The 17233-nt window shown below is 39.5% G+C and overlaps 2 protein-coding genes across 5 annotated transcripts in view; both read right to left on the reverse strand.

Moving 5' to 3' along the window:
• Positions 1-344: 344 nt before the first annotated feature.
• Positions 345-6032, reverse strand: TCFL5 (transcription factor like 5). 2 transcript variants are annotated; one of them, XM_015881599.2, is made up of 6 exons: positions 5126-6032; positions 4324-4510; positions 3166-3328; positions 2329-2569; positions 1781-1922; positions 345-1078 (listed from the first exon to the last, which is right to left on the reverse strand). In XM_015881599.2, exons 1-6 carry the CDS (start codon positions 5704-5706, stop codon positions 932-934), a joined length of 1461 nt encoding a protein of 486 aa, XP_015737085.1. In that variant the 5' UTR covers positions 5707-6032; the 3' UTR covers positions 345-931. The 2 variants fall into 2 exon arrangements, with proteins under 2 accessions (XP_015737085.1, XP_015737084.1); XM_015881598.2 differs by having other exon boundaries at positions 2329-2572; positions 5126-6031.
• A 1313-nt stretch (positions 6033-7345) lies between these two features.
• Positions 7346-17233, reverse strand: part of DIDO1 (death inducer-obliterator 1) — a 45269-nt gene continuing 35381 nt past the window's right edge. For 2 of the 3 annotated variants that reach the window (XM_015881543.2, XM_015881546.1), the window contains one exon: positions 7346-11984. In XM_015881543.2, the coding sequence (XP_015737029.1) occupies positions 8659-11984 (3326 nt within the window). In that variant the 3' untranslated portion in view covers positions 7346-8658. The remainder of the gene's footprint in view (positions 11985-17233) is intronic. The other variant, XM_015881544.2, reaches the window with a different exon arrangement.

A 17233-nucleotide genomic window follows, 5' to 3' on the forward strand; every position in this document is an offset into this window, starting at 1 on the left:
ACTCTTATCTTCCAAAACTGTTTTCTTTTTCCTAGGATTCTTTGGAAATAAATTGCTGCAAAATTGTCAGTATCCGTGATTTCAAACAGTATTGACTCTGGGAGACCTTTTTTGTACTTCAAAACCTGCTGGCATTATGACTGAAATTAATAAAGCTCAGACACTATTCTATTCCTAGCCCTAAATGCTGAAGCTTATCAACACTAGAGCCATATTAGCCTTTAAATATTAAAATAGTCTGTACATTTAAATAATTTGCTGTTTACAATATGCCATTCTTGGACTAAACAATACAAGAAACTGTTGGACAGTCGTGTGAAATACATTAAAATAACGCACCACTCTAAAACCAATGCTAATAGCTTTGTATTAATCTTTGGGGCCAAATATGTTAAAGTGCAGCAAAGAAACTCCATAAGAGTACAATTTAGAAACTATGCACTTATTCAATTAACCCATGTAACTTTTTAACTATTAATGAGGAAAAATGGGCATTTTAATATAGTACGTTGCAGTTCTTTTTACACTTAAAGGATATAGTTGCATGTAGTTATTAAAACAACAGGATAGGGTGATGTTTTACAACAATTCTTAACTGTACTGTATCACCTTGAAGGAAAAAGGAAGGGAAAAAAAATCCAATGCAGAACCACAAACAGAAAAAGAGCAAAAGGAGAAGAATAATTAATAGCTGCCAAGGCATTTTCTTGTTTCCTCTAGTCCCAAAGCTCCACTAACAGAACAGTGATTTATACTGCTGGCAGTCAATTTACATTTCCATTTGAACGATGAATGTTTTCTTTAAAGCTCTATTTATGTGTTTTTACAAGCTATAGTTCTGCAAGTCACTCCCAGGGCTTATCAAATAAATTAATCACAATAAGCCAATGCCCTGCATGTAAACAGAGAAAAATACAGTTTGGGTCATTCCTTATTTATCCACACTCAGACAATTCAAGGCTACTTGGTCTCCATAGCCATGTTGCACGTTCTCCTGAACTGGACACGTTACAAACGAATCCGACCTGGGCACTTTCAGTCTCCTGCCTGTTTTGCCACAGAACACAGTCTCGAATTCCTAAAAGTCAAAATAGAAAAAGAAACAACAATAAAGTTTGATGGGAATTTACTTGAGATGTATGTTTTTGTTTCACTGATGTCTTGAAGAAAACTGATGGACCTTTCACAGTAAGCACCATGGGACTGTGCTGCATCTGTTCTCCTATGATACCTTTAGCTGAGACAGAATTGCTCTTGGGCTGCAAGTAGGGCTGTGTTAGTGTGGGAGCTTATGGGGCATACAACCCTTTAATACTCTTAATCGCTTTAATATAATGATAGTATGGGCATATATGGAGCCCAGAATTCCATCATGTAACCACTGGCTCATAGCATTCAGCTAGAGACATCTCTGTGAATAAGTAAGGAATAGTGAAAAAAAGAAGGGAGAAGAATAGGAATGACTGAAGAAGGCCTTAATTCTACAGACAGCCCCATTCCTGAGTATGATGCTAACTTAAAAAAATAATTAGTTAAAATAAAAAATAAACCCAATCTGAAAATTCTACCTGAAGACAAGCTGTGACACCACACTACTGAACTGAAACTGTCACAAGGAGAGCTGGTCAAATAAAACAGCTTTATAAGGACAGCTCAATGACACAGCAGTCCTTCAGCAACAGCACCCAGAAGAACCATTCCGTACACTTTAGCTACATTATGACAGCTTTAAAACTGTATCAGTATTTGATTGAGAACAAAAATGAAATCTGATGTGAACCTGTTTCAGAGAATCGCCGTGCTTCTCCTGGATGTACTTCAGAAATGCAGTTGTCCACTGTAAGGTTGTGGCTTTATCAGTATCAGCAGTGCAGAACGGAACCAGAAGATTCAGTTCATCGCAACAAATCCGGATTCTGCGCCTACAAACAAATACAAAAGGTTATCAAGATGGAAGAGAGGGGGAAAAAAAGTAATTATAATAATATTTAGGGGACAATTACATCTGATACAAGCCATGACCTTTGGAGACTGCTTTTTGTTTTAAACTATCTATCTGTAGTTTGCTACAATCTATATCTCTAAGTTTGTATATTAGTTGTGTTATAAACAAGTTAGTTACCTCACCTTTCTAGAGCAGCCTGCAGTTAAGCACATGCACTTCCTTCTAATAAACACTGAACCCTCACCACCTGCTCTGCTTTTTCTCGCAACTAAAACATAATACATTCATGTTTACCTTCTACTCTGGAAAACAACAGGACTGTTAGAGTATCAGTATCTTAAGCTTCAAAAACTTTGCATTGCAGCTCCTCATAGAAAAATTACCTTCTGTCTCTCTCCATGCGGTTATGTCTTTCTCTTCGCTGAGTAACTCCTTCCTGTGTACCACTCTGTACCTGCACACTTGAATGTGACTGTGCTGACTGCCAGGGGCCCTGGGCAGATGCAGTACTCTGGCTATCTCGCATATTTTGTATTTCACTAAGAGGTTTGCGATCTATGTTTGCATCCATTGGGCTTATTCGGCTGCAACTTCTTTTGTTTATCGCTTGCTTGCATAGGGTGTCTTCTTTGCAAAACAAAGAGGAAAAGAACCTATTGATAATCCTCCTACTGGTCATGGAAAACACTGAGCAGAAAAAATTTACTTATTGTTGTTTTATGTGGAACAACCTTTGAAGCTTTATGGCCAATCTAGATTGACTCTCACAGCAATACGTGTCCTAAACCCAAAGGCACCGCTTGCTGATTCAAAATCCACCTAGATTCCATTTGCTCAGAGAACTAACAGAGATCGTGCCTACCTTTAATTAGCATTTGAAGAAGTCCTTTAAACGTTCTTCAATTTGATAACTGGATCTGCTCTATTGACTTTTGGGTCAAAAAACGTAAAAAGAAACCAGTTACTTACTCTAGACCCAGAATTTAAAGATACTTTATAGCCTCAGGTTTTCTCACTTTAAGCCTGAAGAGCTAAATGTTTCCATAAATTTAACTAAAATCATAGGCAACTTTTTCCTTTAATCTAGTCCCATATTGCCCACAGTGTATCTCAAAGACCACACCTCATATGATTCACTGCACTAATATTCATTGCAGAACATGTACACACTGAAAAGGATTTGAAGGACAGAGAAAGCTAAATGAAGATAGATGGTTTACCTCCAACTTTAATCCAAACTTCCTCAGGCAAAGCTTTATTCATGGCACCTACTGTCTGTTTTGTGGATTCCATTTCCTGATGGTAACAGAAAGAGAATGTTCTGGGAATCCCAATCTCTTGATGTTTGGCAGATTCCAAAATAGTGCAAGATGTTCCAGAGGCCTGTGAAAATCAAAAATGGAATATTTAGGAAGATTATATACATAAAAAGGAGTCAGTTTTCATTATCTTCATATGAAGACCTTAAATTTCAGCTCCATTAGTCAACACGCTGTATGAAAATAAATCTTAATTACTTCTGCACACCACAACCGTGGCATTTTAACAGTCTGCTGTATTTTTAGTTCTACTTCTTTAATACAGTTCTGGCCTTCCCTGAGTGCCACGTTACCTCTCTTGCTTCACAGATTACAAGGAAAAAGAAGTAAAAACAAAACATCACATGCCTCATCAAAATGAATTAGAAAATGAACAAACAAAAGGAAATCTTATTTGTTGAATATCTCCTCCTGCTCTTGTACGGAGTAAGTGATACAACAGAAAAATATAGACACAGATATATTTATCCTAGGACACCTATAAGCTATAATAAGCTATAATAAGCTATACTGTGATGGGAAACACAGCAATGGCAGTGGAGTGGCAGAGCCCCAGGTTGCAGCAAGTGAGATAAGCCCAAGTGCAGCAGCAGATGCAGAAACAAACAAATAAAGCTGTTTACCTTTGGAAGGCCTCAGGTATGTAGGGATCTCCAGTGAGATACACTCACCTTCACTGTCAACCCCTAAATGGGGGCCAGGAGTGGATCCTGGCTCCACCCCTTCCACTCACTCAGGTACACTGCATGCAGCTGAGCTCCCCTGCTTTCCCACCAGGTGCTCCATCACTGCTTCAGGCTGCGACTCAGCACTTCTGCCACATCTAACAGTGCACTGATCATCATATCATGCACATTATTGCATGACTGAACTGCTACACAACTGATTGAATAACGTTGATAACCTTAACAGACGAACAAGCTACAGTCGTATACTCATGTCAGCCTAAACCAGGCCACGCTTTAACACAAACCTTCACAACCCTACTACACCTGGGAGATTAACATTACCAGCGTTTGACATTCGCAGAATACAATTAATGGAGGTCGTATGACCTACCTGGGCCTGTGAGGAATTAGCAGTTCCAGCAGCAGAACACGCGCTCATGGTGAACAGTGGATGTGTGAACTGTGGAGATGGTGTGGTGGGGGCGCTCCTGTTTTTCACCACCGCCGCACACTTGTTCTGACTCTGATGAAGGGGGACCCCAACCAGCTCCGACGGCTGCCGAATCAATGTGACTAAGCTACATAACAACACAAAGAAACACACTAAGATGAGCAGTTGCAGATGAGGAGCACTGAAAAGAATCACAGCTATACAGCCTTTGGTAGTTATCATTAAGAAACCACATTCACTTATTGCAATAAATAAATAATCTATCAGTTTAGAATGCGTTTTATTCAGTGCTAACTAACAGCCTCAAGGAAATGCTTTAGCAGAATGCTGACTCAGCTGTGGGGTTTACATTGTATCAGCCAACTTCCACTCATAGCCAAGCCTCTAAGTTGTATCATTCATTACAATAATCAACTGCCCCGCGTTATTTAGTTAGGATTAAGAAGCTGCCTTGATTTCTGTAAGCTGCAAAAGCAGGTTAACGTTCTCCTTTCACCTTTACTTAAATTACAGGTTGTTATCAGTAATAAAGTAGTAAGGTAATAAATTCTGTGATGCTATTCTGTGCCGTTGATGTCAGATAAAGGAGGGCAGAGTGCAGCCATGTGAGTGGTACCACTTAGAAAAGCACATCTTATGACACGTATTAAAGTACTGATCGTAGGTTTAACTTAGCAAACCAGTTTGAAGTCTATGAAAACACATAGCTTAACGACAGAAACTGAAATGAAGCACAACACACTTGTTCAGGGTCACTCCAGATTCTTGGGGTTCTTGGCATCTGGGGTTTTCAGTCGGGATGCTGTTGAATCTGTCCTCCAATCGAACTCTAACTGCAGATTTCGATCTGGGTTCGGGTGCCATCGCCACATGCTCAACCACTACGCTCCCTTTGCTCGACCCTGCAAAGCTCTCACCGTGTTTCGCCCTCACCAAGCCGTGCCCCGACACATCCGCAGTGCTACCCTTGGGTGTTTTATCTGCTTGGCCGCCAGGGGGAGGGTTCACCTCACTGAGCAACATCATCCTGAGCTCCTGGAAGTCCGCGTGGCCCACGCAGGGGTTGGATACCGGCACCACGCCACCATCGGCGGTCGCTGCCGCCTGGCATAGGCCGGGAAATGCGGCCGGGCCGGTTGGGCCGCATGAAGAGCAGCCTTCGTCGTGCTGCAGCTGGCTGTACTCTATGTCCGTCATCTCCACCAGGCTCAGATCCGCCGAGCTGAAGCCGAGGCTCTGCTCACCAAACGACGCGTCCGCACCGGGCGGGACGGCGGCGGCGGCAGCTGGAGAAGGGCCGGACTGAGGGGGGGGCCCAGCCATGGCCTCAATGCGCCTTTATGGCACCTTATGGCACCACACACACGGGTCTCAACCACCAAACCCGACTCGGTCACGGCAATGCCCGGCACATCGCGCGGCCCCGCCGCTCCCTCACCACACGATGCGGCGGAGGCTCGGCCCTCCCCTCCCACACACCGGGAAACGGCCTTCACCTGCTCTGCTCCGCTCGGCTCCCTCAGGGGGAGTGCGGATGTGGGTGTGCGGAGCTGAGCACAGATGAAGGGGAGCGGCTCCCTCACCCCACAGCGCTCTGTAGGGACGCGGGTCTCCGCTCTCCGCCCCCCCCCCGCCCGCCCCTATCGCTCAGCGGACAAACCCGCCCGCCGTGCACGCGCAGCACGCGCCCCCGCCAACCGCCGCGCGCTAACCGCCCGCCTCGCGCATGCGCGCTGCGCCCCGCCAACCGCCTGCTAACTGCGGCGTTCAGTCATTGGGGGGGCATAGATGTATCTATATGTATCATATATCATACTATATCTATATATGTCATATACTATATCTATATATCATTATATAGATATAGATATAGGTATAGATATAGATATATATCATATAGATATATACTATATATATCTATAGATATAGATATAGTATAGATATAGCATATGATATAGATATAGTATATGATATCATACTATATGTATATCATATATCATACTATATCTATATATATCATATATATCATATCACACTATCACACTATATCTATATATATCATATCATATATCATGTATCTATATATCATATCATATATCATACTATATATATCATATATAACAAACTGTATCTATATATATCATACACTATATCTATATATATCATATATCATACTATATATAATATATATCATACTATATATATCATATACTATATCTATATATCTCATATCATATACTATATCAATATATATCACACTATCATACTATATCTACATATACCATATCATATATCATATATCTATGTATCATATCATATATCATACTATATATATATATATATCATATATATCAAACTGTATCTATATATATCATACACTATATCTATATATATCATATATCATACTATATATATATATAATATCATATATCATACTATATATCATATACTATATCTATATATCTCATATCATATACTATATCAATATATATCATATCACACTATCATACTATATCTATATATACCATATCATATATCATATATCTATGTATCATATCATATATCATACTATATATATATATATATCATATATCATACTGTATATATCATATCATATATCATACTATATATATATCATATACTATATCTATATATCTCATATCATATACTATATATATATATCACACTATCATACTATATCTATATCATATCATACTATATCTATATAACATCATATCATACTATATCTATATATCTCATATATATCATATCACACTATCATACTATATCTATATATATCATACTATATCTATATAGATCATATATCATATCATACTATATCAATATATATCATATCATGTATCATACTATATCTATATATCTCATATCATACTATATCTATATATATCATATCACACTATCATATATAATAGCAAGTAATAAGACACAGCAAAGAAACAGCCCGAATTGAACTGCAGGTGTTTATTCTACTTACAGTAACAAAAAACCTGTGAGCTCCCGTATCTTAATGTACAGTGCTATATATTTTTTTTTTGCCATATAAAATACAATGTACAGAAATCTCTATCAAGTAAACCCGAAGCAAACACACTTTTTGCCTTTTTGCATACGTTTGTGTATGTCTTTTAAATTAGAAATGTCTCGTTAGGAACAAAAATCTTACACCGTAGTAGATGTCTGTATTTAATAACACCCCTCTGCACTGTTAATGTGTTGGTTGCAGGTTCATATTGCAATCATTCCAACCAGCAAATCCATGATGGATGAGGACTTTAAAAGACACCGTTTAAAGGACCATCCGTGATGTATAAGGACTTTAAAAGACATTGTTTAAAGGACCAGACGGGATGGGCTGTTTAATGCAATTCTTTTCCATTCCGTCGGTATCTCTGTTCTTTTGTAGACTTCACTCTTTGCCAATTGATATCTGACATTTTTAAGTGCTGCTGGTTATAAAGGTGCTGCTCTTAATGCTCTTTAATTACAGGTTTGTAAATATGTGGGATTAAAACTCCTCACCCTGGTGAAAAAACAAAACAAAACAAAACAAAACAACACAAGTACAAATTGTTTCGTTGTTCTTTGTTAACAGATGGATTAACACAAAATAACTGCATGGAGAAAGGAAGGTAGTGCACTTTAAGCTTACAATATTCAGCTTCCCAATCCTCTGTCAAATAATAACACTGTTCTTCCGCAGCCTTTTCCTAAACACACCATCAGAAAGAAAGATGGCGATAGTGGACTCCTTGTTCCTTTATCCTTGCAGGAACAACTTGGGACATGAAAATAGATGAGATTTAAAGGTATGGCTCCTAAGGTTTCCATTAAATTCTCTTATAAAATTACAATTCAAGTTACTGGAAAACATAACTTTATAATTTTTAAAAAGCAATATGCTCTTCTTTGACTTTTCCCATTTCTGTACCGTAAATGGAAATTTTAAAGATAAAGATGCAAGTAGAAAAAAACAAAAACAAAAACAAATCTTCCCAACAGGTAACACTGTGAATCCTTATAATAAAAACGTTATGCACAAAATGCAGCAAGTGAAAGTCCAGTTTGTTCTTGCTGTCTGAGTGTTCTCATTCACAGTTGCTCAAAAATTACTCATTTGTCAGTACATTTTATAAGGCTAGATTTACAACAGCACTTTTGTAAAGGTGAGAATATACAGTATGTACAGAAGACACTGAGTCAGGTCCTTGCTATGTTGTAAAAGTATCTTATTTATGGAAAATAGCAGTCATATTTCTATGACTGATTAGTGGAAGATGAAGCTTCTGTCTCTGTCGGTTTCTGAGTCTCCTTAGGTGTTTCTGGCTTCACCTCTTTAGCAGTTTCCCTGGGTTTGCTCCGATCTTTCCGATCTTTCCCTCTTTCACGATCCCGGTCTCTGTCTCGATCTCTTTCTTTCTCCCTGCTTCGATCCCGGTCTCTGTCTTTATCTCTGTCACGATCTCTGTCTCTGCTTCTCGATCGCTCCCTGTCACGTCTTCTGTAGGATTCTCTGTCTCTATTTCTGGCTCTGTCTCGTTCTCTGCTTCTTTCCCAGTCTTTAGCATGCTCGGAATCTTTCTCTCTGTCTTTGTTTTGGTTTCTGTCTCTGTTTTTATCCCATTCCTTGTCCCTGTGTCTCTCCCAGTCCCTGTCTCTGTTCCAGTTTCTGCCACGGTCTCTTTCCCAAGGTCTGCCATGTTCACGATCCCTTCGTCTTTCCTCAAAGGGTCTACCTTGTCGATTATCACCTTGCTGAGGCTCTGGCTGATCTAAACCCTTGTCTTTATTTCCTCCCTCATATCTCTCTCTCTGTCTCCCTTCGAATGTCTGGCCTCTATATTCAGTATTTTTGCCTTCTCGGAAGTCAGATGCTGACCACTGTCCTTCTGACTCATGCCCTTGTCCAGAAACATTGGAAAGAGATGCAGATGGTCCGGCCTCCTCCCACATCTCTTTTCTGTGGCCTGATAGATGGCCTGGAAGGTCTAGGAGTGGTCTTGGGGATGACTTCATGCTTTGTTGTGACTGACCTTGGAAATGAAATCTAGAAGGAGGTTCGTTTTGCTCTGGAAACATAGCAGGCGAGGGTCCTCTTGGTCCTCCATACTGAGGTGGTGCTGGACCCCTCTGGTTGGCAAATCTGGGTGGGGGACTCCCTCTCCGTTCTTCAAATGGCTGTGGCAAAAGTCCTCTTGGTCCAGGTCCGTGATTAGGAGCTGGACCTCTTTGCCCTTCAAATTGATTGGTGTGAGGCCCTCTTGGTCCCCTAAACTGAGCTGGTGGAGGTCGTCTTTGACCTCCAAAAGGAAAAGGTCCTCTGTTTCCCATAAACTGAGATTGATCAGATCCATCAAATTGTCCTGGAGGCCTAATCATTTCATTGTATTGGGGATCTGAGAATTCCCTTTGTTCCATGTGAGGTTCCATATGATCTTCAAACTGAGATGGCGACATTCCTCTTGGAACACCATAAGATGGGGCAGGGCCCCTGTTATCACCAAAAAGTGGAGATCCATGCTGCGAAGAAAATAAGGGAGGGATGGGACCCTTCTGACCTCCAAATCTTCCGGGGGCAGGTCCTCTTTGCCCATCACTATTTGGAGAACCGTGCTCTTCTGAGAACTGTGGTGCCGGACCTCTAAAATTAGGTCCATGAGGTCCTCCAGGTGCATTATGTATTGGTGGTTGTGGAGGTCCTCCTTTCTGCCCAGACAAAGAAAATGGAAGTCTGTTTTCATCAAAGTGCTGTGGGAGAGGGCCACCCTCGCCCTGAATTGATGTAGACTCAGCTTGTTCTACAAACTGATGAGGCAGAGGGTTTCTTTGTTCTTCATACTGCAGTGAAGACAGACCTCTCTCTGGTTCATAGTGACCACCTGTGTTTTCCTGAGAAGTAAACATTGCATTTGAAAAAGAATCTCTTCCTATTGCATCCTTTGGCTCATTGGACCACGATACTTGATGCATATCTTGCAAAGACTGACCGTCATTTGAAGTGGAGAAATTAGGTTGAAAACATGTAGTTGGAGGTGTTGGAAGCAGCACTTTACGTAAGGGTTTGGATGTAGAGGGTTCACCAGGAACTGTTTGACTTATGTTCTCCAAATTAACTTGAGCAGTGTTTTCAAATGTGCTACTAGACGCCTCACTCTGAGGCACTGTAGAAGATTGTTCACTTGAAGCCCAGTTATCAGCAGTATAACTAAGCTGAGGAGCAGACATTAATGTATTATCTTCCTTAGCAAGTGGAGCTGACAAAGCACTTGGAAAACTTGCTGAAAGAATTTCTCTTGCAGGTGTTTCATTCTGTACTGCCTGGGGCTTTATTCGAGCATCAGCATTGTCATTTATTTCTGTTGCCATTCTTCTGGCTTGGCGAGGATCTCTAGTCTGCCGTGGGTCAGAGCCCTGGGTTAAAACTTGTGCTTGTTGATTTGCAGATGAAGGTAAATCTACTTTTTGTAAACCTTGCTGGCCCTGTTGGAACAATTCAGTCTTTAATAGGGAAGATTTTGGTGGTGGTGACATTAAAGCATCAGACACTGAAAAATGAGCCATTGAAACACCAACAGCTGCTCTTTGTTGTCTGAGGGCTTCTTCTTGCTCCTCTAGTTGCCTTTTCTGTTCTTCTATTTGTTTGTTTAACTCTTCCAGCATTTTTTGCTGTTCCACTAAGGATGAGGACGCAGATAAGTCGGGTACGTATGGAGCAGATGTTTCTGCAGCACTGCTTTTAGTATCCGTATACATTTTGTTTGGTAAATCATCAACAGCAACTTTTGCTTCTTCCAAGATAGTTTCATCTTCTGGATCATAGGCCTCATCCTCTAGTATTGCTGTATTACTCGGCTTTTCCACATTATAGAGTTTTTCACTTTCACCTGTCTGCATTTCAAAAGCTTTCTCTGGATCATATTCTTCCTCGGGATCATATGGTCTGTCGTCTTCCTCCTCTTCTATAGCTTTGTCTTTTGACATCTGGCCAAACTGTTGTACAATGGGATCTAACAAAGGAACAGCCGTCACACCTCCCTCAGCAGCTGCCTGAGCTTTCTGATTTGAAGACTGGGCAGTTTCAGAATCCTTGGGAACAGGTTCAAAAGATTTCTTCTTTCCAAAAAGTGTCTGCAGGATGTGCTCAAGAGGAGTGGCCGTTTTTGAAGATGAAGAATGTGTAGCAGCACCACTTGGAGAAGCAGTAGCTGAAACTGGTGGTGGTGGCGGTGGTGGTGCAGTAGTTGTGGTTCCGCTTTTAATCGAGGACAGTATCTTTAATACCGAAGGTGTAACTGTTGAGCTTTCCGGAACGGGAAGTGGGGGTGGAGGCGGCGGCGGAGGAGACCCAGGTGGTGTTGTACTTACAGCTGAGTCTCCAGAATAAAGTGTGTATTTTGGAGTTTTCTTTTCTTGGAAAGAAGTTGCTGGCCCCTTCAGGAACTGAGATGGTTCTGCTTCCTCTTGCAATTGAATCCGACTTCGCTTTTCCTCTATTTTGTCTGCTTCCATGCCAGTAGCAAGACGTTTCCCTTTTTGACAGATGACCAATCCAAGAATTAAATTTGGACGTGATGATTCAAGACCTGAAAGAGAACACAAAGACTGTATATGTAAAAAACATTTGTATCAATACTTTCAATAGAAACTTATTACATTATATACCGGTAGCTACAGATGTTGTAACAATAAGTTCTTCTGAATTTCATGTGATGACTTACTAGCAATTCTATTAGTCCACACACATACATATCCACATTTCTTTACTATTTATATATGCATTTGTATGTGAGAAGAAATATCTCAACCCCTTTCTTAAGATTTCTTTAACACCGTATTAAAGAAAGTTCTCATCTTTGTATTATTATTTTATTCTTGTCCGTTCCCGACTCAAACAGTTCCTGTAAAATAGTTTGTCATAATGTTGTATACACAGAGATGTTGGACAAGCCATCTACCTTTCTGTAGGGCTAAGCTGGAATTTAAGAAGCATAGCTGAAGAAAAGAAAACTCTAATGCTATTAGAAAACCTTCCTTTGTTTTTTTTTCTTACAGATAAACCACTTGGCACTATTAAAATTCATAACAACAGCAACCTTAAACAAACTGTGTTTGGAAACAATATTAAAGCTCATAACTGACTCTGGTTATTCTTTTTTCCCCAGCTAGATACCATTTTTAACATACATTAAGAAGTAGAGAAACTGATAAGTAACATACTAAACCAGCACATGAGAGTTTAAGCAGATACGTGTTTAGCAAGTGGGAGAAAGGGACACCGGGTATGTTTGCTTTCTCTCCAAGAAAGCATTTAGTTGGGTGTGAATTTGGTATGTCTGGCAATTTAACAAGCTGTTTTTTAACCCTCTGTTGTAGGATTCAGTTTGATGCCACAGGCACTGTGAGCAGAACTGCTCCACTGTGAAAGCTTCTGACTTGAATCTTCGGAAACGTTTATCCAAAAATGACCAGAAAGTTTCTGGAAAGAGGGAAAACACAAACATCCATGCGCCTGTTTCATGTTATTGTGTTTCTTCCCCTTACATTCACAATTCCCACTGGCACTTGTGGAAAATAAACATGACCAGAATAAAGGGCAGGGAATGAATCCTTTAACATACGTGTAAAGGCAAATGTAGAAAAACTGTATGAAGAAAGGCTTAACTTCCGGATTTAATGACTTCAAAGAATCCTTTTTAGGGACCACATTAACTACTATCTGCAACCAGCTAGGAAGGAGAAATACAAGAACACAAAACAAATGGTCCAGTAACATAATATTCAGTGTGGTTAAACAGCAAGGAATCAAAACCCTATACTGCTCCTTCCACTCATGAACCTGTAGGAGTTTTAAAAGCATAAGATACTAATATACATATATCTTTTGTTGCTCTTACTAAACAAAACCCTCTGCTCACTAAGGGACAGTTTATACCACCGAAAGCTCCTAGATAACAGCAGTATATAAAGTAGTAGAAATCCCATTGATGCAGATAAATTCTATTTGTGAACAATAGTCATTAAGTACACACTTGAGATGAAACAACCCAATGCAAAGCTTTAAGCTCCTATATTCACTAATTAGACCATTGTATCAGCTGTTCTCATTTATGTAGCTGAATTTCTATTCATCTTCTCTAAGTTATGGTTGCTAAGATTAAACTCAGAAACCAGTAAAATGAGATAAGCTTATTTCTAACTGCAGCTTTCTAGGTGAGAAGATACCATCACATACAGATAAACCTGAGCTACATTTTGACCAGGGAAGTTAAAATTTCTTCTTCTGTAAAAATTTTCACTGCAAGAACTATTTATGGTCTGCCACAATAACACTGCAAAACTACCACTGCTTTAAAACCTACTATTGGCAACATTTGCTACATATTTCATTAAGGCTTAATTTCTGTTAACAAAACCTCACCCCCATCATCATCAATGCTTGCATTTCTCATCCTCCATTCTTATTCCATTTAAACCTTACTCTCCAAAAATGTAACTGTAATTAACAAGGACCATAATTATTTCAAGTAAAGTAAACTAACTTGAAAGTCTTATGAGACCTCTTCAGAACCAAGGAACAATCTCTCCTCTGAAACTGCGTTCTTCTGATGGTAACTGGTAATATCACAGTGAGTCTGTTTTACTCATGTGATGGGGAGAGCAGCTAAAGCTGGACAGGCACTAGAAGTTCTCTTTACAACAGGCCAGAAACAAATGGAGGCCAATCTAAATTTTGATCAAGATTTCCCATCAGAAATAGCTCTCATTTTAAGTACAATGAGAAAGAAGAATAATGAAATTCAATTGAATGTATTCTAGATATCCATAGTTGATTTCGCAGTTCAGCGTCTGAGTTTGATGTAGTTCTGTGGCTGAGAGGGTGTTGGACGTGCTGCTTTCTGTAATAATTTCCAATCTGCAGTATATTCTCTCAGAAGTGAGGCAGGGATGGTGAGATGAACAATGAAAACAGGCAGGACAGGAACAAAACAGTTATCTCCAGTGAATCCAAGATTATCTGAAAAGCACTGTATGAAATCTTGGTTCATCCAATCACAAAATTCATTTGCATCCTTTGCCTAGAATCAGCTCCAGCCATTCTGATCACAATACATTACATACACATTAACGTTTAACCTCAAGGCATAGTTCAAAAGACATCTTTGGTGGGAAAAAGACCATCCACAATGTACAGCCTGAATGGACTCAGCAGTGAGGTGCAGTTCACACTGAGTGAATCTGCTTTATGTTTTTGATCAGTACGTGAGTAATGACTCCACATTTGGTCAGCACTGACCACTGCAGAGTAGCTCACAAATCTTCTTCCCAAAATTCCTAGCAGGCATTCATTGTTCTGTCATTAATATATCGCTTATTTACTTTTATATAGAGACTTGTGATTTACACAACTAATCGCAACACGCATCTGAAACACTAAATTATTAAAGCAGGAAGGTTTCAAAAAAATCCAACAGATCATCTCTCTAAAATAAACAAAAAAAAATCATTTCTGAATCCCACTAAGAATCAGAGAACGTCACTAAATAGGGTAAAATTTAAGCACAAGTTCAAGACAAATTACAGTGCTATGTTAATAACAGCTCCAACTTCATCTGTTTCGTTTTATCAGAGAAAAAAATCACTCTTTAAAAAGTTCTAGTACTGTAATTTTACATGAATATCAAAAGTTTGGCACAACCCACTGCCTAAATTGGTTCATTCCAAAGTGAAGGAAGAGCTTATTTTGGATGGAAATACAGAGCAGAACGCTGATCTACCTGTATCTCCACATCCATAAACAGGTTTCATGATCCATAAATAGGCTAAGCACCTAATTTTAGGTCATAATGCAAATTGGCTGAAGTTACTGGGCGGTATTTGGAGGCTCCCTCTCACAAGCCAGCATTTTAAGTGCTGCAAGCTAAGTTGGCAGAGCTTTCAGTGCTAAATTATTTATCGAATATTTAACTCTTTCTGATTTGAAGTCCACATTTGGTTTTATTCTAACTACAGCCATTAAAAATGATACATTAAATATCAGCACTGGACATACATCTGCTTCTCTTTCCCCTAAATACATTTTTCATAAGATTCTGCCACATTTGTATGTATAACGGCCAAATATTCTATCTAGTTTTTTTCCCCCAATTTGTTGCAATTTTAAGAGTATTCTAAATAGCACGAAGGTATTTCAGGCCTTCGTTCTGTAAGAGAACACACACTTCCAGTTCTAAACTGTCAGGAGAGATACCAACATTTGTGGAATCTCCTTTGCCGAGAAAAAGGTTCTTATTACAATATGTCTACTCCTAAGTGCCAGATTTCCACTATTGCCAACAGAGCCCTCAATAAATCACTCTTTCTACTGATAACTAAAATTGTTCTTTTTTTCTTTCACAAGTTGCTTTGACATCCACACATGAAAAGTGCTAAATAACTGAAGTGTGTATGTGAAACAGAAAAGTAAATTCACATACAGGAAACCATCCCTCAATGCAGAGTATCCCAAACTTGCATTACATCCGGTAATATACTTGAAATGATGTAAATAAATGTGAATTTTCTTCTGCTTTCCTGTTTTTCAGTCACCCACGTCAATGTTTTTGGAGATCTTCTATGTACTATAGCAGTTCAGAGGTCCTCAGTTGCGTTCCAAATCCAGTTCATCAGAGAACAGGAGAAATTCATCATCTGTATGTGCCTGATGGAACTGGTTGAGACAGCAGGAATATCTACTAACCAGGACTTCTGGAGCAACAGGGTTTGACTGTCCTCTCCCTCCTCCCCCCTCCAGCCATACTAATCAACACATCTTACACTGCCTACAGCATAATGCTTTTTAAGTCCTTAAAGTCTTCTGTTGGAAGGCACACGATTAAATTTAAGGAGACGATGACCACTTTGTATAAAATGTTTTTATTGAGTATTTTAAAAATAAATAAATAAATAAGCTGAATTCCATTAGATGTCATTAAAGAGTACGGATTACATGGATTTTAAGCTATGGTTTGAATACATACACAAAAAGCAAGAACAGCTTACCTGATATGTTTTTCCCCTATATACTGGACTCTGGTTTTAAAACACAAATGCATCTTAGCACAACTATGAGGTAAAGCCTCCTGAAGTCTAAATGGGCCTTCCATTAATTAAAGATGTCTGTACCTTTGGAACCTTGCATCTATTGTGGTGCTTTAACACACTTTGCCTTACAAATGTGGATTTATATTTGCCTCAAACACAGAACACTGAAGCCAAACATTACTTCCAATAATTTTAACTATAAATAGAAGCACGTAATGTAACTTACCCACACCAACTGCTGCCTACCACCTATCCGAAGGAATATGATATCCCCACTCGCAACAAACCGACTTTCAGAAGTCAGTGATTCATATAGCTGGCTCTACCACGTGCGGAACACTTCAAGCAGCTTGTGCACATGTGCTGCATGAAGCACAATGCAGAGCAGCCTAGTGGCCAGTATAGTGAAACCACTGTAAATATTACCTTTGTCTTCACAGACTTCGACTCCTCCGAAGGCTGAGAGTTTCCTGCTTGATGTAAGTGGCAGTGCACCACTTGTAGGGACTTAAGGCTTTGTGGATTTATGGGCTGCTGAAAGTAAGGTGGGTTCATTGCTTTCTTTGTTTGGGTTGTTTGTTTGATGTGGCTGTTCTACGCAGTCAATTTTATAGCAAAAAAATCCTCCTAATAGCACGTATGCAACTTGGTAGAAAGGCAATGTGAGTTTCAGACTATTTTACTTTGAGACGGTTGACTCTGCAACTTTTCCCTATTTAATCTGTAAAACTGTTTTTATATGAAAGATATA

Source organism: Coturnix japonica, chromosome 20 (genome assembly GCF_001577835.2).
Source record: "Coturnix japonica isolate 7356 chromosome 20, Coturnix japonica 2.1, whole genome shotgun sequence".
Taxonomy (NCBI): Eukaryota; Metazoa; Chordata; class Aves; order Galliformes; family Phasianidae; genus Coturnix; species Coturnix japonica.

Excerpts from the sequence above, each read along its gene's own strand:
- TCFL5 (XM_015881598.2), bottom strand. The coding sequence starts at position 5,706 with ATGGCTGGGCCCCCCCCTCAGTCCGGCCCTTCTCCAGCTGCCGCCGCC. Across the intron at positions 3,329-4,323 it reads CTAATTCCTCACAGGCCCAG|GCCTCTGGAACATCTTGCAC; the intron begins GTAGGTCATACG and ends TGATTTTCACAG. Across the intron at positions 1,079-1,780 it reads ACGGCGATTCTCTGAAACAG|GAATTCGAGACTGTGTTCTG; the intron begins GTTCACATCAGA and ends TTTGACTTTTAG.